The sequence below is a fragment of the Cydia splendana genome, chromosome 17 (assembly GCF_910591565.1).
Source record: "Cydia splendana chromosome 17, ilCydSple1.2, whole genome shotgun sequence".
NCBI lineage: Eukaryota > Metazoa > Arthropoda > Insecta > Lepidoptera > Tortricidae > Cydia > Cydia splendana.
The window spans coordinates 4,749,382-4,772,844 of NC_085976.1; the positions used below are offsets into that span (position 1 = coordinate 4,749,382).

General features: G+C 36.6%; 4 protein-coding genes and 1 long non-coding RNA gene across 6 annotated transcripts in view; 2 read left to right on the top strand and 3 right to left on the bottom strand.

The window, feature by feature from the left end:
* The window catches only part of LOC134798692 (RNA polymerase II elongation factor Ell), an 80,497-nt gene extending 74,801 nt beyond the window's left edge, over positions 1–5,696 (top strand). For both annotated transcript variants that reach the window (XM_063771070.1, XM_063771071.1), the window contains one exon: positions 85–5,696. In XM_063771070.1, the coding sequence (XP_063627140.1) occupies positions 85–138 (54 nt within the window). In that variant the 3' untranslated portion in view covers positions 139–5,696. The remainder of the gene's footprint in view (positions 1–84) is intronic.
* Positions 1–23,463, bottom strand: part of LOC134798741 (uncharacterized) — a 477,103-nt gene that overhangs the window by 398,303 nt on the left and 55,337 nt on the right. The window lies entirely within an intron of this gene.
* LOC134798702 (tyrosine--tRNA ligase, cytoplasmic) overlaps positions 1–23,463 on the bottom strand; it is a 109,595-nt gene that overhangs the window by 77,065 nt on the left and 9,067 nt on the right. The window lies entirely within an intron of this gene.
* Positions 7,645–11,818, top strand: LOC134798640 (protein pygopus). The gene is made up of 3 exons (XM_063771001.1): positions 7,645–7,930; positions 8,186–9,662; positions 10,488–11,818. The coding sequence occupies exons 2-3, from the start codon at positions 8,320–8,322 to the stop codon at positions 10,606–10,608; spliced, it is 1,464 nt and encodes a 487-aa protein (XP_063627071.1). The 5' UTR covers positions 7,645–7,930; positions 8,186–8,319; the 3' UTR covers positions 10,609–11,818.
* Positions 17,607–21,800, bottom strand: LOC134798641 (uncharacterized). Its single transcript, XM_063771002.1, has 2 exons — positions 20,950–21,800; positions 17,607–19,661 (listed from the first exon to the last, which is right to left on the bottom strand). The coding sequence occupies exons 1-2, from the start codon at positions 21,475–21,477 to the stop codon at positions 19,026–19,028; spliced, it is 1,164 nt and encodes a 387-aa protein (XP_063627072.1). The 5' UTR covers positions 21,478–21,800; the 3' UTR covers positions 17,607–19,025.

A 23,463-nucleotide genomic window follows, 5' to 3' on the forward strand; every position in this document is an offset into this window, starting at 1 on the left:
CGCGCACTGAAAGAGTTAACCAAAGGCTCCAAATAAATTCTGACTAAAAAATGGCCATAGGTAATGTTGATGTTTCCCTTGCAGCGTAACCTGAAGTCGGAGCGCGTCCCCAGCGCGAGCACGACGCAGGCGTACTGACGGTGACACGCCGCCTCGCCCGCCGCCCGTCGCCGAGGGACTGTATACTGCCGTAGCATCTAAGCTCGTACGCGGCGCCGTCCGGCCGCCGACAGTGAGTGCCTTGTGTCGTGGGAGAGCGACGCCGGACCGCCCCGTCCTGCACGGTCACGGTCGCGGTCAGCCATCGTTCCGATCAGTCTGCGTTGCGACTCCGATGATCCAGGCCGATTGAGATCGTGGCCGCGTTCCGATCTATTTTTACACAGTGCCATGTTCGTTTGCAGATTCGCAATCGTGTGGACTGAATACAATAATTGTTTCGTTAATGATTTTAAGGATTATTATTATAGTTTTAGTGATCGAATTCCATGTCTCATCTTAACGCCGCGGTCGAGGTCCGAGTCCCCGATGGTCGACATATCTGATATGGAGATTATTTTAAGTTTTAACGTTCTTCCATTAATTTTACTCGACGCGCCGACCTCGGCCGCTCAGAAATGTAACGCATGACTCTCCCGTAATGTGTGAACATCTGCACCGTCACAAACTTCTGATGAGAAGAAGATAAAATAGTAATTACCTATTAAAATAGAGCAAATTATTTTACACTACGAGCTTTTACATAACTTCACTCCTTATATTTGTTTATATGTTTGCAAGCTGATTATCACCCACTTCCAGTGTTTGTATTTAAATTCGAGGACAATACGATAAAATAATGTCAACCAAAAAGCTGTAAGAATGAAATTATGATATGAACTTATTTTTAATATTAATAATATGTATATATAAATTCTGTCGATCATCTTCTTCATGACACTGTCCCTTGCTTTTATATACATAAATATATTTCGGAATTGTATATATTATACGTACAATTCTATTTACATGATTATTTTATACATCAGTAACTCACCATATTTCCAGTAATATCATTTCAAAATAGCATATAGTAAAAGTGTGGGTCAAACGCATTGAATACCGTAATAAGAAGCTGTAACACAACGTTCACAGACTTCTTAGATCTATTACTTTGTGTAAATTATATGAGTATAAAAACAAATTATTATCTACATAATATAGTCCACTTGATATTTTTTCGTCCACATTTTATTCCATTCGAAAATAATTGCCGTCTAATGTTGTTGTTGTCCAAATGAAATTTGCTTATACTGATTATTGAATTATTTTACTATTACCAACAATTTTGAAGTCAATTTTAAGACTATTGGCCTTGGAAAACAATTATAACATCTTAAGTCGGTGATGTTCGTATATTATCAATATGGTCCACGATCCTTTCGATGCTTCGCCGTTTGTAAGGTTTAGTCCATCTTCGTCCCCTCTAAGGAATCCATCCAATTAAAGATGGACGCTTGTTTTGTTTTATGGTATCTTGCCCAGGTTCGTGTTGTATATAGTATTTAAATATAATGTCCCGGTATCCGTCGCGCGGCATATATAATAAAGTCCTTGTTGTGCCCGCATATTTATTTGTCTTCTAATCGCCATTGAAAGATCTTGTAAATATTATAAAACGCTTTAAAGTTCTTGAGATTGACGGTCGATACTGTTTGCTTTTACGGTTTGAAATCTGTTAAAAATTCAATACAACTTGTGTCCTAAAGTTAGCAATAACCGGCCAGTGCGAAACATCCACTAGGAGTAAGAAATTATTTTGGTCCTCTTCGGAAATACCCTCCAGAACACAATAAACTCTTAGTACATATAGTGCGCTCGGGCGAGGCGGTGGCAGTTCGATGACATGCCATTTATTGGAAAAACCAAGTCACAATATACAATTATACATACTTGCACGACAACCTTTATCCCTCTCTCAGGAGTCTAAATTTGTCAGCAAAAATAGACCTTTTAAATTTAGAATTAGATTCTCTTTTGCTGAATCGGTATCGTCCGTGGGAAGTGGGGGGGTTAACCTCCATTTCAATAGCATACAAAATTATGTCATTTTGAATCAAATCTTTCAGTGACAACAATAAACGAATAAAAATATCAGGCCCCTATTTCACCACGGTGACAGGTGCGACAATTGTCGAAATCACTGTTACTGACGTCACAGGCCTCCATAGGCTACGGTAACCGCTTACCATCTTACGGGCGGTGTGCTTGTTTGCCACCAACATGTTAATTAAAAAAAACTCCATTATATCGCCAATTAATAAGTACTTATTTTGCGAAGCTAATGACAATTGTCACAAGTAACACGATAATTTGTCGTGTTTCTTATGACAATTGTTATTAGGGGCCTGTGTAGTCTAGTTACATAGAAGAAATGTCAAACGACTCGAGAGATAATTTACTACTCTCGGTTTCATTGCCTAGAGAATTAATTCGTAGTGGGAATGCCGTGCCGTTATCCATAAATTGCTGTCAAATCTAACTAAAATACTGTTGAAATTCGTCACACGTCAGTCTTTGTTAGAAATAATCCAAAATTAACATTAAAATTTCCAAATAGGGTTAAAGGTTCGTCATATTGTCGATAAGTAAGAGCTTGGCCACTGCCACCGGCCCGGGCGAGAGGAGAGCCGTCTTGCATATTTTGTCCTGATATTAACGTCCATATTGAAATGATTTATAGCGTTAAGTAACTCTGGTTTTATTGTTGAGCGGCAACTTCGCAAGTCCAGCTAATTCCAAACGCATATGAATCAATTCTAAACGCCAGAAGCGTCCTAAATTCTAATGTCATTTAATGTACATATTATATACTTCTTTGTTATTATATGCGTATACGTATTATTATCATTGTAATATAATAAGTATGATGCAAGCATGCATAGGTTTACGAAACCTTGTTGAAGGATACTGTTTCGGTTAATTTTGTCAATTATTGTGTCAAAATGAAGTTGCTATTATTTCACTATAATTGTCAATTGTTTTGGAGCTCGCTCACAAGTGACTCCATCACGACATGCAAGTTGGTTAGTCAATTCAACAATTGCGCGGCCTTTTAGTTGCTCAGTTAATAGTTGTCGTTTAATTGCTTTTTACTCATTAAAATGCTCAATGTTTGTGGTCATGATATTAGTTAATTTTCGTTGGATTTTTATTTATTAGTATTTATTTTCACTCTCATTGTAAATTTCTACACTTTGCCCATATCGTGTTTTATTCATCATGACATCGCTTGCCCTTCTCAAATTAAAAATTCAGTATCGAAATTATGAAATATCATCACAATGGTAATAAAATGGTAATAGGAAACTCAATCAAATCGATAGGAACAAACGTTAAAAATGTTATTGTTACCACTAGTTTAAGCACTCTGAATTGTTTTATTATAATTATTTGTTTCACAATGAGATACTGATTGCTTGTGTTAGTAATTTCAGGGAAATTGTTATTTATTGAAGTGGATATTGTGTAAGATGCATTCCATATGTCAGAACCGTTGATTAAGCACTGTTCATTGACGCACGTGATTCATGACTAGTGTATGAGAACATGAAGTATATTTTTACAAAGATTTAATATCCTCTCGTAGACGAAGCTGGTCTGTAATCTGCTTGACGGGAACACGAGACTAGTGCCGCCATGTTGGCCCGTCCGCGTCTCCTGTTGCTGTCAATCTAACATCGACTTCTTTGAAAGAACAATATTTTGTATGAGATGAATAAGATATCCCTAATGTTGAAATTCGATACATTGTCACAAAGGGAGGAAGAAAATGTCAAATGTTGCTCGATTGTTACCGATTAAGTAATTAGGAAGTTATGTATTTTGTCATATTTCTTATACAAAGGAAAAATATCTCAATGAAATATCATAGTCCAATGTATATATTTAGAGTCTAGTATCACATCTTTTTAAACTGAGTTAGAACTAATTCCAGATATGTATTGTTCTTTGCGGCATGACAAACGCGCCACGTCGCTTGTGATGGTGCGTTCACGAGCTTGGCGAGATGAATGTATGTAGCTTCCGTCAAGCGAGTGAATGCACAGTCAGCAGCAGAAGTTGCTAAGCGGGTGCGGTGTTCAAAATAACCTTGACACGCTCTTATTCTCTTAACAATAAAGTCGCGTCAAGATCATTTTGAACACCTGGCCCGCTTAGCAACTTTTGCTGCTGAGCACCATAGTTGTTGTCCGCCAACACGGAACCGCGAGATGTCGGGCCGGTCACGTTGACCCCATTATTAACCAAGCAATGAATCGGGCCTATTTTATAATACAGAATATTGTTATCGGGTGGCTAATTTGTCATGTGCAAACTTATGTAATGCGTTATATTAGCTGATATCGTAGCGGCTAAGGCGGGCGTTACATAAAGATCCTTACCTTACTTTTATTTTTAGATATAGTTGAGTTTGCGTATTCTGATCAAATGTTATTGTAAATTTGGTGTACAGTAGAGTGGAACGGGCCGTCGCTGCGCCTCGCCACATGTATATAGACCGTCGCCGCGGCGGGCGGAGTGAGCGGCCGCGGAACGATGCTGCGATATTCCTTGTGCCCCTCGAAATATCACTGCATAATACGAGTCAAGATGTATAGACGATGCGGTAGTGTTATTGTGTATAGATGTGTTTATACAAGCTCGAGTCGAGACTTGCCAGCCGGTTCGAGCGAACGACGACTTGCTATGAATCCTGACATCGGCTCACGTTAATTAGCTTTTAAATATTTCATCAAAATATAAAATACACAAAAAAAAATGGATATAAATTTCTCGACCAAGTACTGGTTGTTTTTAAATTATTAAAATGTAAAAAAAAATTAGTGTATAAACAAGTGTACAATTTATGAGTTATACTTTTCTTTTCGGCATTTCATGTAACAGTGGAAGGGACCCGACTGCGGTCGACGGCTGCAACCCTGTTGCGATCCTACACTGTCGAAAGTTATATGATTATGTTTGCAATTACTTTTGCTCATAGCCCTCTTCCATTGCTTTATTTTTGTTTTGTCAACTGACTAAGTGTAATATATATAATTTTGTTAAGGCAGGGTATAGAAGAGGTACTTTTATAATTTGAAATGCTTGATGATTTGTTTGAATGTTTAAAATTGAGTTGATTTTATCCATTATGAAGGAAGTCCTGAGTAGTTGTTTTTTTTTTTAATTTGGAGTTCGAATGAGGCAGCGGATTAGCTTATAATTGTCAAGTTACCACAGATACAATAGTCAAGAGGTAGGCTCTCTTTGGCGTTGCCTTAACTGTTTGAAGCCGTTGGTTTGGGTCGCGAGCGACCCGCAGCGGGTAGTCAGTATTACACCACGCAAATCCCTTGAGCTGAAGAGAGGTTGTGAAAAGTATCGTTATAAAAGGTACCTATTCAAAATCTGGACAAACAGACTAACTCTTAAAAGCAATGTTCATTAATTTCGATTATGGGATCAGTGCCAAACTTTCTCTTTTCTTGTTTAGCTCAAAATGTTGCTGTTTGGTTAGTCTGCCATTTTGTGAATATTTTGTTTTGATAGTAATATGTAAATCTTTTATAATATATTTGTTTACAATAAATAAATGACAACATTATAAATAAATAAAATTGTATTTTCCATTTAAACTGATGAAAAAAATATAAAAAGAATAATATGCAATGAAATTTGTTGTTTTATTTTTTATATTTACATATATTAACACGAAGTTTGGAAAGTTTAGTATATTTTAAAGCTACATACTTTAAAAAAGAAGGAACTTGTTAGACTACTGGTTTAACCCTTTTCCAGGCCGCACCAAACTACAAGTTTGATGCACAAACTCCAATGACCGATATATCCGCACCGCAAGTTCAATGCCAAAGACCGATTACTTAATCGATCACAGAGCAACATAGACCTACGTGCATATGCATAAAGTTCAATTTCAGTTTTGACACTTCGGTGACGTGGCGTCTGAGTGACAGCTTTTGTGTTTGACACGGCGTCAAACAAAAGGTTAAAATTGAGGATTCATTTAATGATCAAGTAATTTTTCCCGAAAGACCAATCGAATATGAACCTTCAATCGGATTCCTAAGGTTGAAATTTTATTGGCGAGTATGCGGTCGCTAGGTGCACTATGCCTGGAAAAGGGTTAAAGTTTACTGGCCCAGAATCCAGTAAAATGTAAGCAATGTTTTCCTTAGGGTGGTATTCCACCTGTACAATATGTATTTTGTTTCACATTTTGCTTAATGAGAGAGTGAGACGCAATGACGTTGGACCAAGGTATTGGATTGGACAGGTGGAATACACGCCTAAAGCCACGGGAAGCAGCCACATTTATGCTACTTGCACCTTAGGACTACAGTTTCATACAAAACCACGTAAACCAAACCGATTCAGCTTAGAACTTTCACAGCAGCAGACAAATACCTGAGCTTTGCGACACGGTCCTTTAGGAGTTATTCATTTTTTTACAACGACGGTGGCAAACAAGCGTGCCTGACATTAACCTTTTCAACGCCGTGTCAAACAAAAGCTGTCCCTCGGACGCCACGTCACCGAAGTGTCAAAACTGAAATTGAACTTTATGCGTATGCACGTAGGTCTATGTTGCTCTGTGATCTGTGACCGATTAATAGGTCTTTGGCGTTGGACCTGCGGTGCGGATATATCGGTCGTTGGCATCCAAAATGTTAAACAGCCATCGCAAGCAATGAGTTAGTGGAGTTACAGTTACACGTGTGTTGCCGACCCTACAAGCTTCCTAGGATCCGTCCTTGGGAGAGTTCGGAGCACTGGAAACCACCAGGAACACAACACCACATACCTTTGGCATATACATTACCCTTTGGCCGAGTACTTTTTGCTATGTCGCTGCTAAGAGGGACAGAGAAACAACTTGTGAAAACTTGGGAAAGTGTCCATCGTCGTCGTCCCCTTTTCTGTAGGTATATACTTACTACACTACTTCTTTTTGGTGCTTACACGTACACACAGAGAAAGCAGCTTGCGCACGTAAGTAATGTTCGCTAAGTTTGTAAATAAGGCCTGATTCGTAACGAATTTGCCAAATTCAGAGTGCTCTTTCTTGAATTTTCTAGCCTACTGTAAGTTTTCACTCTTTGTCGCGCGACAAAAATCGACGGATGACGACGACGACGGACGGATCGGACAATTTAATCAGATTGGCAAAAAATTGTTCTCGTCTGGACAGGCCTTAACATTAATTTGTTGACGCTTGCACGCGGCACCTGTAATTAAAGAGCTAGTAAAAGGGCTGGTTACTTGGGCGAGCAGTATAGTTGTATTACTTATTTCTACTCTTTCTTCATTACATTCTTTACATGATGCAGAACTATAATCTGTACAATGTTTAGATGTCTCAAAATGCGCAAGTTACGTGCCCCATGTGCAAAATTTTTATATTGCGTTTACAAACAACGAAAACAAAACAGTAATTTCAACCTTCTAATTATACAGGTACAGGTGTGATTTAAATAAATAATCAGATATAAAACACTCCTTTTTATTAAAAATACTTTTTACTTATATTCGACTTTCGAACTATTGAACGCATTCATAAGAACTCTTTATTTCTGAACGCTACCGTTACGTAACTACGCCCTCTAGCGGCAATTTTCTGATAAAAATACTTCGTGAATGTGGCGTGTGTTGTTTGGATTATTGAGAGTCGTAAATAAAAAAGCAATCAATGCTTTATTAATATTGGTTATAAGTATACTACTCATGTCTTTAGACAACACTCTTGTAAAGAACAATCAGTGAAAACCAATAACTTCATGGGAGACGTGGTCTAAATTTGGTATTTTGTCATATGTTGCACGCCTGCCTTGGGGTCTCTGAAGAGGACAAAAAAAATAATCAGTAATTCCGATGCTAAATTGATAATGCCGTAAGTTATTTGTTCTATTTTTAATTCATCATGACCTGTGATGACCGTAAGGTTGTCATTCTTTCTTTAATGTGCATTTTGCATGTGTAATTACGTAGGTTACTGCTAGATGTAGCTCATGCTTCAATTCTTGCCCATCTGAGGTATTTCAGCTAATAACTGACGTTTTTAACGTCTGTTTTAGGTGTTTTCATTCAAAAATTGCTCCCACTTACCATTTTTATGGTTATTGACCAATGGTCTTTTTGATTACAGAAATAGACACAATCAGTCTCCTGGCACGTTACAGCGCTTATTAGCGACAATGCGAAGTCTTTATGTGTGAACGTGTATTTCGCGTGAGCTAAATTCATGATGGTTATTAGAGTGGACACTGAATAATAGTGAGGATGAGTCACAACTTGGCTGGGATGCCCGGCGCCTACAGGCTGCCCGGGCCGGGCCTAGGCCCGCCGGACTTCAAGCCGCCCATGGAAACACCTACGCCTTCTGCGCCAGCACCAAGCAATCCAAAGAAGAGAAGAAAAACATCAAATGCTAACAATGCCCATGCACCGCAACCCCCACCCACCGCTCAGGACCTGCTGCCTCCTCCATTAACAGGATATGGAGACACCATTGTCGCATCCAATCCTTTTGATGACTCTCCATCTACAATTTCACACAATGGCCCTATGATGAGCCAGAATGGCCCGATGATGAGTCAAAACGGCCCTATGGGAATGATGGGACCAATGCACAGTATGGGTGGACCCCCAATGAGGCACATGAGCCCTTTACCCCACAGTATGAGCCCAATGAATCAGCAAATGCCACCTCGGGGTATCAGTCCTATGGGCAACATGAGTCCGATGGGCCATATGGGTGGAATGTCACCAATGGGAGGCCCAAATATGGGAATGAGCAATCACAGTATGGGCCCAGGCATGGGACCAGCGTCAAGGTCAATGGGCAGTCCCATGAGCCCTATGAATTCTATGCCAATGGGATCACCAATGTCTTCCGGGCCAATGGGAAGCCCTATGAATATGGGGTCAATGGCAGGCAGCCATATGAGCAACAGTCCGATGGGGCCACCCATGCATAGTCCTCTAGGAGCAGGTTCCATGAATGGGCCAATGAATGGCCCTATGGGTGGAGGAGGCCCAGGTATGAATGTGCCTCGAATGAATGGCCCTATGGGTCCCAGTTGTTCTAATGGTTCTATGGGCCCAAGCAGTTCAATAATGTCTTCAAACCCAATGCAAGGCGGTGGAATGGGACCAGGTCACTGTGGTCCGATAAGACATGGAAGTCCAATGGGCTCTGGCATGGGAGGAGGTCCTATGGGAGGAAATGGTCCAATGTCATCAATGGGCCCGGGTCCGCCATACTCAAGCAGCCACATGGGGCATGGAGGCCCCATGGGAATGGGAGGCAGTGGTAATATGGGGATGGGTCCGGGCCCTGGTAATATGGGGAATTGTGGACCTCTGGCAGGCATGAGTGGCATGGCAATGGGCGGGCCCGGAGGGCAAGGAGTGGGCCCGATGGGACAAGGAATGGGCATGTTTGGGCCAAAGCCAATGCCTGTTAGTGCTGGGAAAGTATATCCCCCAGATCAACCAATGGTGTTTAATCCACAGAACCCAAATGCTCCTCCCATATACCCTTGTGGAGTATGTCACAAAGAAGTACATGATAATGACCAAGCAATTCTCTGTGAATCTGGATGCAACTTCTGGTTCCACAGGTGAGACATGCTTTTCTAATTACTACTTATTAATTGACCCTGAAATAACAACGCTGTCTATATGTAACTGTAAACAACTCTATTAACATATCTATTACAGAAATATTATTTCTTTAAAAACAGATTTTAAAATTGAGTAACTTGAAACCACTATTCAAAGGCTTTGTTTATCCAAACACATGTTTTTTGTAATTTCTGTTAACTATTTTCCTCAAACGCCGTTTTGTTAACTTATGTGTTTCGTTGGCCTTATTTATCTCAATTCAGAGAATCCTTCATGTACCGACCCCCTTTAAGCTTTAAAATTAATTTTCTCGTTTTTTTGTCACCCCACATTCCCTCATTTGCATATGTGGTACTAATTCTCATAAATCTAAGTCAATAGTTCATTAAATAATACTAACATTCAACAACAAGATCTAATCTATAGTAACTGGTACAAAACCGACAACCTGATTTTCGATCTGAACATTCATGATTGATTGACTAAAGAATATAAATGTGGACCAAGTCAATTTGAATACTGCCAATAGAATTACCATCAATTTGGCCATACAAAGACCATAAGACCACACTTAATTAGTCATCTATTTAACCTTTCACAATGAAATCCAAGACATGGCTGGAAGGACAGAAACAAAAACATGGACCAGATTAGTTCATAATGAGGAAGAGTGGAGAAAATTGGGTGAGGCCTTTGCCCAAATGCACACAGAAGCGGTTACCGTAGAATGTAGATTAAGGAAAACTGTAGATATAGTATAAAAAAAATGTACCTTTTCTGAAATAAGGCTATAAAATAAAATAAAATAAATTTCATTCCAGGGGCTGCACAGGCCTAACGGAGCCGGCTTTCCAGCTGCTCACAGCGGAAGTGTATGCCGAGTGGGTCTGTGACAAGTGCCTGCACTCCAAGAACATCCCGCTGGTCAAGTTTAAGCCCTAGCGCGAGGCGCGCGCCGCATCACAAGTATTTATTCCACTAAATGGACTCTGTGATTCACTCTCTTAATTTATTCACGCATGGAAGTTAAGCCCTGTCTCCATATCGATCTGATGGCTCGCGAGCCAACCCGGTATCCATTGCGCGCGGCTGCCTCGCGAGCCAATGTTCGATAGTTTGCCGCGCAATATGGAGACAGGGCTTTACGGTTACATGGAAGCGATACTTAAGATTCACCAAACCTATTTGCGCTCCATTTGGCACTTATGTTGGAGCCTTGGTTGTGACAGACCTGCAAATAATGTTGCCCTAATAAAGTTTTCTGAGCCTATGTTGAGTTTTGTCCGAATCATCTAAATGTAACAACTCAATATACATTGATTGCCATCAAAAGACCAGGCTAATTCTCATAGAACCTCATGGAGCGATTATCAAACTGATTGGTGGATTGTTTCTAGGAGTCGCTTTCATGTCGCACAAGTAAATGTCTGCCTCTGTGTTGACTGTAGTCTGTTTAAGATCGATCTCGAGTATAGTAAGTAGTAAATCTACCCATTGTAGACACCCATTATTGGCACGCGTTGTTTACAATTCTGAAAATGGTGCTACAGGTGTCAAACGATAGGTGATTTACCTTAATTGAATGGAAGATGCGTGCATTTTATCGGAATGGAAGGTTACTTCTCGTGCTATAGTAATTGAGTGTGAATGACGAACATGCAGACGATCCTACTATGTCTAGTCTGTTTAATGTCATTAAGACTAGTTTTAATCTAATGGTAAGATGTGAAGACGAATGGAAGGCCGCTGGAATGATCGCATTAGGCATATCCAATAAAGCAATTGAATGTTAATCGGAATCGCAGTTTTGGCAGCACAATTTAGGTAGAGGAATTTTTAATTTGTTTTCTACGCCGTGTTTGTGTTGCTTGAGTCTATGTGTATATTGTAAATATGTTTTATTAATAATGATTATAATGAATTAATGTAATTACATTTCCGCCTTCAAGATTTTGTGAGCTATAGGTGTACAAGCGTATATTGAATATGGTACACATTAACTATAGTCACGGCGGCGCGAGTTGGCCTCCATTTGCGATTAAATAGTCGCACGACTGCCGGCGACAGTCGCGATTGTCGCAAGCGCCCATTGTACATTTTGCTATTATAGTCAATAAGTAATAATGAATTAATAAAGCCGTTGTACTTACTATGTCGAGCCTATGATTTGCATGTAACTTAAGCGCATTACGTACGTGTAAATACGACATACGACGAATCCATACTTACGCTTTGATAAGGATAAGAGTGTTAAAATGTGTTTGTCAATTTTTAACTTTTTGGAGATTTTTTTAATCATAGCATTATTAGCATTATTGTGTTTTTTATCGATTGTATATATATTGTATAGGTTGTAATGGACTGAGATTAAGAAATATTTCGGCCCCCGGTTGTGACCGCCGGAGCGCCACCTCCGCGCACATACACTTTATTTATTACACAATCCAAACAATATACTTTTATGTCACCCTAGGCCCGTAAGTGGGATTTTCTTCCCACGGGACGGGAAGAAAATCTCACTTCCTGGCCAAGGCAAGACTTAAAACTTTATACAAACCACGGGCGGTAAATGTAAAAGCCCCAGATCGCATATTTATGACCCTCACCTTCGGTTCCGGCCACAAACACCTGCGATCTGGAGCATTATCGAATTTACCTCCCTAGGTATGTAATGTACTATTTCACATCACCTAATCGGAAAATGGATTTCTCTTCCCTGCTGGGAGGGATCAAAGTGGCACTTTTCTGTTCAACGACATTTCATTGCCAGTATAAAATATTAATATAATTAACTATGAACATCGTATGTACAGCCTGGCAAAAAAGAGTAGAAATTAAAAAGTGGCAACACTGTAGTGTCAACACTAAGATTTTTTTTATTTTCCTCATAGTTGATGTGAAAAGCAGTATGTGTCACACGGTATCAAAATTATTTCGTCTTGGGCGTTAACACTTGAATCCCTCATTACGCTTCAGGATTCTACTTTAGAATCCGTCACTACGTTCGGGATTCTATTGTAGAATCCGTCGCTTCATTCAGGATTCAATGTACGCCCTTGACGGAAATATATCATTTTGATCCCTTGTAACACAAACTGTACTATTGTGTTGTTCCCAGCACAAGGTAACTTGTTGGTTGATAATAAGACGCTAGTAGCATAAAATTAATGCTACTAGCGTCTTATTACGACCATACGACCATTTCTAATTCCATATTTAATATTTAATATGGAATTAGAAATGGTCGTATTAGCAATTAATGAAGTGGTACCCTTAGACTGAGAACACAATTTATTATAACTCAATATGTGTAAGTAGTTTTGTCTTCTAGTAGATTACCCAATGACGAGTGTAAATCTTGCCTGGACGGGTTTCGGCCGTCTTTTTTAGTGCCTGATAGCCGTAAGATCGTAGGTAAATTCAGAGCAAATGTATCTACATGTGACGTTACCGAAAGCAAGCACTTTGTCAGTGTTTATAAGGACGATATCTAATTGCATATTAAACCTGTGTGGGGAACATTCGGGTTTCTTAAATCGGTTGGAGATCTAAAATATCTAAATTATGACTTTACGTATAATTATTGCGGGATATATTAATTGGAATAGTTTTACAAATGTATTTGATATGTATTTACACGTTTTTATGGACCTATCAAATCGCCAAATTTTATTTTGTCTTAATACAATATGCCAAGGTATCTGTGAGTCCTTTACATGTTTTATGTTGAATGTTTTCAATGTTAATTTATACCCCTATTTCGTTATGTTTATGTAACTCCATCGCTCAATGGGCGACAGAGAGGCAAATACACGAACAAACATAATGGTTCGTAGTATATAGAGTTAGACCAAGAAAAGTCTGCAGCAATTTTGATAGCCCGCGCAGTGCAAGTGTTATTTAAAACGTCATAATTTCATAGAAGTTTGACGTTTAAAATAACACGCTGCGTGGGCTATCAAAATCGCTGCAGACTTTTCTTGGTCTAACGCCAGTAGACGCTCTGAACTATGTTTTAAAACTAAAATATTACATCATTCGGTAAAAAACTACATGTAAGTAAAAAGTTGATGAACTGCAATGTATGACTAATATAATATGTAACTACTCTGACACATACTTGTAAGATACTGGATTATGTTCTTCCATAACTTCAAATTATCAAACTATGTATTTGGCCCAGTATTTGGTGGGCCAGTATTTGGTCCGACATTTTTTGACAATAGAATTTATTGAAATTATAAATGGATATAGAAATTTTTTTTTTTTTATGTGGGCAATCAAATTTCGAGTTTACAGATTATATATATGAGGCTTAAAGTCAAACCACAATTGTGTGTAGTCATTGGGAAATCAATGATAATAAAGCTACCGAAACACAGGTACTTTTTGTTTACATCATGTACTTATACCTACTTTAGAAAACATTTTATAGGTACGTGTCAAGATTTCCATGTAAATAATAACTATTATATTCAATTGTTTTTTATACACTATGTTTTACGGGAATTAAATCATAACGAATCAACACATGGTTTAGCTTACGCAGTTTTTCCAATAATGCAAGACAAAGCAATACTGTTAAAAATTGCGTAGGTACTAAAAGATGCTTAACATCATGACTATTCATGAAAACCTCAGATATTTAAAAATGTGAATGGTTGTGAAGCGACGCGACTGAGGTACCTACTTTATTGGAAGTTTAAACTCCATTTCCAAGCAATTATATTAAATTTCTTGTACCTAATTTTATCCTGTGCTGTAATTTTATTTTAGTAGCACAATGTCCTGCCGACGTTCTGTTCGCAAAGGAGATTCAACCTGTATTTATGTATTAACGATAGAATTAATTGATAATATCGAAACAGCATACATAGTTAGTTAATCTGAAAACAATTAGAAATATTATGAAATGATCTGTAAATATATTGCGTTTCAATAATATTTTTTTCTGAATAAGAAATGTACAGTTACTTATAACTAGCGGTAGCATAAGGTTTCGGCCATGATTAAATGAATATCGTGCTAATTATTTATCGCCGTGAACATCACAACCATATACAAGTGAATAATAAAGACAGTAATCTTCACATAAAGTTTATTTGCCGTTGTTAAAGGCGTCACAACTCACAACACACAGCACTGACTCCGTTTAAATTTTAACGCCATCTAGTGAGCTCACTGGAAGAGTCAAAATATATAGTAGTAGTAGTAGTAGTAGTAAAATACTTTATTGTACAAAAAGAAACATAAAACATGAAAGAACACACATCATTACAATATATATTACTTGTCTTTACTATTTAATTGTTTTGATCATAACAGACTCGCGGAGACTGCCACCACTTTTGTATATTATTATTTTCATGTAAAATACGTGTTACATTACTTGCAAAAGCTGTTAAAATAATATTTTGAAAAGTCTAATAGAACGACATCAATGGTCAACTTGTGCATAGTTTATTTTGTATTATGTGAATAATAATAACAAGCAATAATAAAATTGTTATTGAGATAATTGATTTTTATTGTGAACACCTTAATTTATAAACATGATAGCTAATAAGCTAGATTGTCCTTTGTTATGGGCAATGGGTCAGCGGGCAAAGTTACGTTTGTTTATAAATTATTAAATATTTTATTGGGTTACTGTTGTTACTAACATAAATTATATAGTCTGTTCGAGATAAATACGTGTGATACCGCATTAGATTCGTCATGATGCCTAGAAAAATGTATTCGAAGCACACAAAAAATATCAAAAGTTATAAACAAAAAAAAGGGGAAAAATAGATATTTTTTATTTCCCCAATATCTCAAAAAGTATTAATATTTAAGAAACCAAAATTAATATTATAAAATAAGAGGATATTTCCAATAAAACATTCTCTACTTGCAGAACTGTATCTCCATTATTTATACTTTTTCTTCAACGCTGATCACAGCCCTCCGCGCCTCATTTTCGGGAAAAACGTGTGGCGTGAAAAAGCGATTACGTAACATTAAATATAATTTTAAAATAAAATAAAAACTATGGTGTATTTAAAACATGTCAACAAATGTACTACTTGTAGAAATTTATCTTAAAGTTATTTTTTCAACAAGTTAGGCAATTGTTAATTAACAAAATTTTCTCTAACTTCCTTCTTTAATGAAAGCGAAAAAAAAAAATGTATAAATAACTATTGTAAAATTTTGTCACTTTCGAGAGCCCTTTTCATATACATGCTTAATAAGATCACGATATAAAAGTTTTGAAAAAATTAATAGTTTGGTTATAATATTGTTTTATATTTTACAATTTTACCTTGATTTTTCGTTTTTTGTCAATTTTCTATGTTATTCTAAAACTTATTTTAAGCAAAGTATTAACTTTATTAAAACTTTTATAATGTGATCTTATTAAGCATGTATAGAAGAAGGGCTCTAAAGAGCGACATAATTTTACGATATAGTCGCACCAAACAAAGTCTGCAGCGGATTTGATAGCCTACGCCATGCCTACGCAGTGTAAGTGTTATGTATACGTCATAATTTCATAGAAGTTTGACGTTTAAAATGACACTTGCACTGCGTGGGCTATCAAAAACGCTGCAGAGTTTTTACAGTCTGACTATAGTTATTTATACATTTTTTTTCGTTTTCAATAAAGAAGGAAGTTCGAGAAAATTTTGTTAATAAATAATTGCCTAACTTGTTGAAAAAATAACTTTAAGATAAATTTCTACAAGTAGTACATTTGTTGACATGTTTTATATACTTACACCATATTTTTTTTTAATTTTTCTATGAATATTTAATACCTTTAAAATTATATTTAATGTTACGTTTTCAGGATCTTGAACAGCCTAATAAGCAATAACTAACAAATGTATGGACCATATCTTGTCTTTAATAAAGAAATTTTAATTTAATTTAATAAAAAAAAAGTTGACTGCCGTCGACTGAGAGCCTAAATAAATTAAGTAATTCCATTCAGAGGCAGGAGACTTTGGTGAGGTTTTTTATATTTAACCCTTTAACTGCCAGTCTGATATATAAGACATAACATATCCAGCTCATTTCGCCACAGTCTGATAAATAAGACAAAGATCTGATTTGGTTTTTACAGCACATTTATAACTCCCGTAACTATGCCAATCTTACTCTGCGTGGTACAATTACTGTCGGTGGCGACACGAGCACGCTCGATTCATAATTGCTGGCGGTTAAAAGGTTAATTCGTAGTTTAGTTTAGTCTGAGGCATAACCAGGGACCCGTCCACCGCTTCCCAGGAAAAAAAACCTTTGAATGGCTTAGCTTTGTCGTTTATCGAATAGCCCCAACGATTGGTTTTCCCTTTGAAATGCTTACCCGTTCATTTGACTTAGAAACATACGCAAATGCGACACTGTGATTGGTCGAATTCATTTGTTGCCCACCATTATCCATACTAAAAAAAAGATGGGGAACAAATAAAATGTGAGACTGTGACAAGGACAAACAATAATAGCTCTTTCGCTGCTACTCCTACTGAAAGAAAAGATACATGGATGGTGTTTAGCAAAAATGAGTCATCCCACATCCATTTTGCAATAAAATGTCAACTTTAAGCATTAATATTTTGAGTTGACATCTTATTGAAAAATTAATGTGGGTTGACACATTATTGCGTATCAGCATCCACATAAGACTATCCCATTCTGTCAGTTACCCCCACCACTCATGCCAGATCCAGGTATATCCTAGATTCATGATTTGCATACATGGCACAAGATAGACCCAATGTAATGAATGTACATGTTTGGTAGTTCTTATTCATTTTATCTTTCGATAGGGTGTAGAGTGTAAAATAAATAACTATGCATTGGCTAGCCTAACTTATATTCAAATCTTAAAACTTTGCGAAAGGAAAACTTGGTGGTTGACCACAGTAATTTACAAAAGTAAAAGTCACATAAAAATTCTTGAGTATCATTTATTGACTTCACTGTCAGTATGGCATACATTTTTACTAAAACTATATTACAGAAGTGTTTATACATGAACTTCTTTCATAAATGGTTGTAGGCATACTAGCTAGACAAAATATATCAATTAAAATATTATGTAACATAACTTGCATAAAAAGCACAAACTGTGTAGCTGCACATGTAGCTGTAAGTTAAGTTCCGATAGAACCTTATCCCAGTACACTCAGCAACAAAGTAAAAATAAAACGAAAACATCTGCATTTATTTTGAAGTTTATCCAGTAACCAGATACACTACCAGTCAAATTAATTGATATGATTTAATATATTTGTAACCTCTGTACTTTGATATTAAGTTAGTAATAACTATTCACAATTCAAAATGCAACAGTAGTCTTTTAAACATGTACTTGAACTTACTGAGAAACTTATTTTTAGTTCTACCATTAACACTTAGTACAACATACAACTGCGTTAAAATAAAATTATTCATAACATTTACGGAAATAGAAAGCAACGTCTTTACTCTCCCACGAAGGTACGGCAATAATATGTAATGGGTAGGTATTAAGTATCCATCAGGGCTCGGAACCGGTTTTTATTTTTAATCCCATAATAGCCCAATATTTTTTTTTAATTATTTTATGCTATTTACAAGGGACTGAATCATGTATTTAGGTAACAACTTCGTATTATTAGATTGTCCCACTAAATATGAAATAATAAACCTAAGAACATAATAATGCCCGTATTTTTTGTATGAAGAATAAACCGGTTCATAAAGAAAAAACCGGTTCCGAGCCTTGGTCTTGGAATCCATCCCCCTCAAATAAATGTTCATTTCTTATAATACATGGGATGACTTGGTGAGTTTGCTGTTATCAACAGTTTGCAAAAGGCAATATTTCAGGTTCCATACTATTTCAAGGTGTTGTATGATAGATCCTATGTCAGTGATATAAAAGGCCCGTATGTACCTCCGAAAAATACCTTCAATACTTTAATAATTCTTGGTTTGGATTAAACTTACAAGTGATCCTTAATAATAAAGAAAAATATGGAGTCCCAGTTGTCTAGATTTAGAATATTTTAGAATTAAGAAGAGTAATCTGACAGGCAGAGTAATTGTAATTCTGGGATATTTATGTAAAAATATTGTTGAGGAGGCATGGGGCCATGTAAATATGTAAAAGTAAATTTAAATCATAAAAACTACAAGAAATAAATGGCATTAAATGGTAATGTGGCAATCTCATAACATACAGGCCTGGATTTGCCAGTTTACACTTCTAATTCTGGAGACAAGTCTAAAGTTGTTTTGAACTATTCTTCAATTTTAAATTTTTCCAGTATTTACATATTTTTTTTCAATTTAATTTTTTTTGTCAATGGGGTTTTTAGTGTTATTTAACCATAATCAGATCCAAAAGAAGTCAGTCCTTTGTTTTGTATTGCAAAAGAAACAGCAGCATCAAGGAAGTCATAGTGACTTGTCATGATATCAGCACCACTAGAGTTCATGTTCTCACTTGCATCATAGTCAATACTGGACGGCTGAAGCGGCTCCGACTCAGCGAAGTATTGATATGATGAAGTGGAAGACTCGGGGAAGAAAGAAAATTGTGTTTCACTATTTATATTTCTTTTGTCATCACTGTACCAAGACAGGTCCAGTTCATTTGAGGCACCATCATCACTCTGTTTTAGTTTTACAGGTTCAGTTCTTATTCCATCATCTGATTGTATGGGGCTACTTGGAGGTGAAGGAAAGGCGTCATCTTTAACGCTCATGTAACTGCAGGCTTGCTCTTCATTCTGACTGTCCTCATTGCTACTTGAGCTTGAAGTGTTTTGTAAGCCGTGTGCAGATATGGCCATGAGGATGCCTTCGTTTTCAATGCTGTTGTCACCGGGCAGGTTGTTGATGAACTCGGCAACGTCCAGGGCCAGGAAGCGGTTGTTGTCCATGTCAGTGGGCAGGGGGGCGACCATCCATGAATCCAATACACGGTTTATTGTATTGTCCACAAATCCTTTGGCCATCTGGAAAGACATTTAGTATGTTTTTAAGAAAATTATGAGATGAAGCTTGTACAGACTTGGTAACATGAAAATATCCTTTGATAGAGCATAAAGGGACTTTAATTCATTTACAATCGAGTCCTTTGTCTAACAAAATTTTGACATGTATATGTACACCGTGTTTTTATTGAAATCCGTTAACTTCGGGGTATGGTTAAGTACGTTTAAGAAAACTAAATGGCATAGGTATTTTTGAAAAAAAAAAAAAATTTTGCTTTTTTTTTCAGAAAAATTAATATTAAAAAGTAATTAAATGTAGCATATAGCGTTGTTGTAACACGGGCATTACATTTAACTAAACCAAACAATTGAAATCTGTGACATATCAATGTCAATTCAAACATCGATTGACCGAGATTTTACTTAAGTTTAGTAGCAAATGTATGAACTCATTCTAAACACTAATCAATATGTAAACCGGCCTTAAGGCAAGTGTACAAGCTTTTAGAGGCCTTATAGGAAAAAAATTAAATATTGATTATCTTCGAAATGGAGTTAATTAGAATATCGGTGTCTTTGGGAAAGTTACTTGATTTAAGCTCAGGTATGCACCCTTGAAATTAACGGAAATCAAAAAAACACGGTGTATAACTTACATAGGGTCATTGCGTCAGTTTACCGTCCAGTCTAATGACCCTATTTTCAATACACAATAAAAATATTGAGTAGCAGTACAACATATTCATATTCATTTTATTGGTAGTATGCAATTACATGTCAACATTAAAATATACAAACTACATAGTTATTATTAGTGTCTTACAATTATGTACTAGACTAGAGAATAACTCCCTATGGTTGTAGAACGCCTGCTTGAGAAGCCATTTTTTTGCTCTTGAATATAGGTGCACTTGGTGTTTGACAACCTTACGACCCATGATGTTCGTAAGTTTTTATATTTTGCGAGTCTATGAGACACAAGAGGCAACTTTCCAGAGTGAGTGCTGCGGGTCGCGCAACTAGAGTAATCTAGAGACTTCTCAGGTCTTTGGCCCCATCTGTACTGCCTTCGTGATTGCAAAATGTCCACCATCCACCTTACTAACAATATTATAGCACATAACAACTAATTAATCCTAATTTCTGATCTGAAATTTCTTGTCTATATGGGACGTTCACGGCATCACTCGCCTATTGGCGATATAATCAGGTGGTCACATAAATCTTTATAAACTTTCTTCTATTATTAATACTACAATGTAATAAAAAATTCTAATAAGTTAAGCAAAATATAAAATCATCCATATACCTGTCTGGCCTGCCACCGCGCTATACACTGGTCCTCACTGTAGGACGCCGACACGACCATGGACATGGGGATAGATCTGTTCTCCTGACTGTTTGCACTGGAGGACATGCTATTGTTAGAGCTACCGTTGTCAAATGAGCTCACATATCTAGGATAAGGCAGTTTCTCGGATGATAAACTTGTGCTTGGCTTCAACAGCGAGCTCTCAGAATCAGCGATAACCGAGTCAAGCGTATTGAAATCTTGTTTCAATAAGTAGTCGCCTAATCTTTCCAAATTTTGTTCCGTGTTACCCACGGCGTCTATACATTCGTTTTCGTTATCCGAAGACGAGCTAGCCCTGTCTAACTCGTTCGAAGTAGCATTTGAGGGTTTTCCAGGATCAGAAGTACCATTTTTCAAGTGATATTTCCCTTTAACTTGCCACGCGAAACGAGCCTTTTTAAGTGGGCGATCAGAACCTGCTGATGCGTCGCCATTTTCTTGTCGCTTACACGATGACTCTCCAGTCGATTCCGGAATATTCATAACGAAATCTTGAAAAATAACAAGATTTTCACAGAAACTGTCATTAGTAAACAAACACTGACATCACTAATTACTAACATATGATTGTCTGACAAGTAGTTTTAATTAGATTTTTTATAGAGGTTTACAACACGATTACGACACATTTTATGTAATAAAGTAAATATTGAGCTATGTTAATCTAATTAAGATCAAATTACAAATGATTATTAGGAAAACAAGAGCTATACGACAAGCAATAAATCAATTTTTGATAGTCTCCGCCATTCAAGTTATAAAAAAATAAAAGCAGGGCAAGAACAACTTGAAACATTTTTTGCCAAAAAGTTAAATTATGGTAATCAAGATTAGACTTTGTGTCGTTGCGTTAAAGAATATAATCAGACATTGATATACGCTATGCTGGCATTATTCATAGATAATCATATTTCGAATGGCAACATTATCCAAAGACTTTATTGACATGTCTGAATGTCAATGATTGAAGCAATTTTACCATAGTCTCAAACAGTCCTGCTGTTAAACTTTTCTAAGCGGGCTTTTTTGAATTTTAGCTCGCACTCGGCACTCGCAACTTTTGATTGAAAAGCATCTTTGATAGAGTTGATAGAGCGATTTCCAAATCTTTACTACGACCAAAGACATATGTAACTTCGTATAAGACGAATAAAGTCTAAGGAAAAAACGTGCCTCGGAATTCAAGTAAAAGTCATTCTCGAATAGATGGCGCACACACCTTTAGCCTATCCTCGGCTAGATGGCGTGACGACACCGTTTCATATTTAACAATTTTAACACATAGATATCAGTGAATGACCATGCATCAAAATGATATAAAAATAATAAAATCATTTATCCATATATATACATTTTTTGATAACTCTATACGTTTTCATTTTGAGTTTTAGTCGTGTGTCGATAGATGGCAGTAAATTTACAGTGACTACAAAATTTACAATGACAGGACCCCTCTATACTATCTATTCTTTTTGCTACGACGAAGACAGCGGAGTTTACGACGAAGCCAAAGGAGGGTTAATGATTTTGACTGGTATGTGAGGTGTAGGTACATTTTTTTCATGCTTAATTTTTCAGTACTTAGTTTCAGTATTTTTAGTTTTTAGCATTGTTGTTTTTGTATTAGGGTGGTTCAAAAACATTTTTTTTTATTTTCCTACGGGGCACCCCCTTATTTTGTTACACTTATTATGCTGATAAAATACACCAAGTTTCGTAATTTTATCTCAACTACAAGGGGGTGCTCCACCACTTTGAAATTTTTCAAAGTTGTATGAAATCAAAAAAAAAAAGTATCTATTATTCAGAATTTTATTTAAGTAGGTATCTGGTTTCACACTATTTGCACATGTGATTTATAAGTTTTGAAGTAGAAAAACATTTTTATTTATATTTATTTATAATTTTTCAAAAGTAAGATTTTTTTGAATTTCACCTAAAAAATCATAAAAAATAGAAATAAAAATGTTTTTTTTTTACATAATAACTTTTAAATCACACTTTCAAAATGTGAAAACTACTACAAACATAAAAATCTAAAAAATAATAACTTGATTTTTTTGGATTTCATACAACTTTGAAAAAATTCAAAGTGTTTGAGCACCCCCTTGTAGTAGTAGTAGAGATAAGATTACAAAACTTAGCGTATTTTGTCTACATAACAAGTGTAACAAAATGAGGGCGTGCCGCTTCTTCTAGCTAGTTTGAATTTTTCCCATACAAACGTGAACCACCCTATTTTGTATACCTATATATTGGTGACGATTTCGACGAAGACGGTTCATTTAGTTAGGTGAATAATAAACATACGTAATAATAATCTCAGAATACTCTATAATGAAACCCTGTGCTTTTAATGAGAGCTTCGAGACTCTAGTATAGTGTAATAAGTACCAGTATTATTGTACAATAATAATTATTAAATCCAGGCGTGTCTGGCAGCTTTGCGTCTATAATCAGAGCAAGGAA

What these genes read in the sequence shown, in the direction of transcription:
- LOC134798640 (XM_063771001.1), top strand. Translation starts at nt 8,320, where the DNA reads ATGAGTCACAACTTGGCTGGGATGCCCGGCGCCTACAGGCTGCCCGGG. An exon ending in TGCAACTTCTGGTTCCACAG is followed by an intron (nt 9,663 to 10,487) that starts GTGAGACATGCT and finishes ATTTCATTCCAG; the next exon opens with GGGCTGCACAGGCCTAACGG.
- LOC134798641 (XM_063771002.1), bottom strand. Translation starts at nt 21,477, where the DNA reads ATGAATATTCCGGAATCGACTGGAGAGTCATCGTGTAAGCGACAAGAA. An exon ending in CGCGGTGGCAGGCCAGACAG is followed by an intron (nt 19,662 to 20,949) that starts GTATATGGATGA and finishes ATGTCTTTCCAG; the next exon opens with ATGGCCAAAGGATTTGTGGA.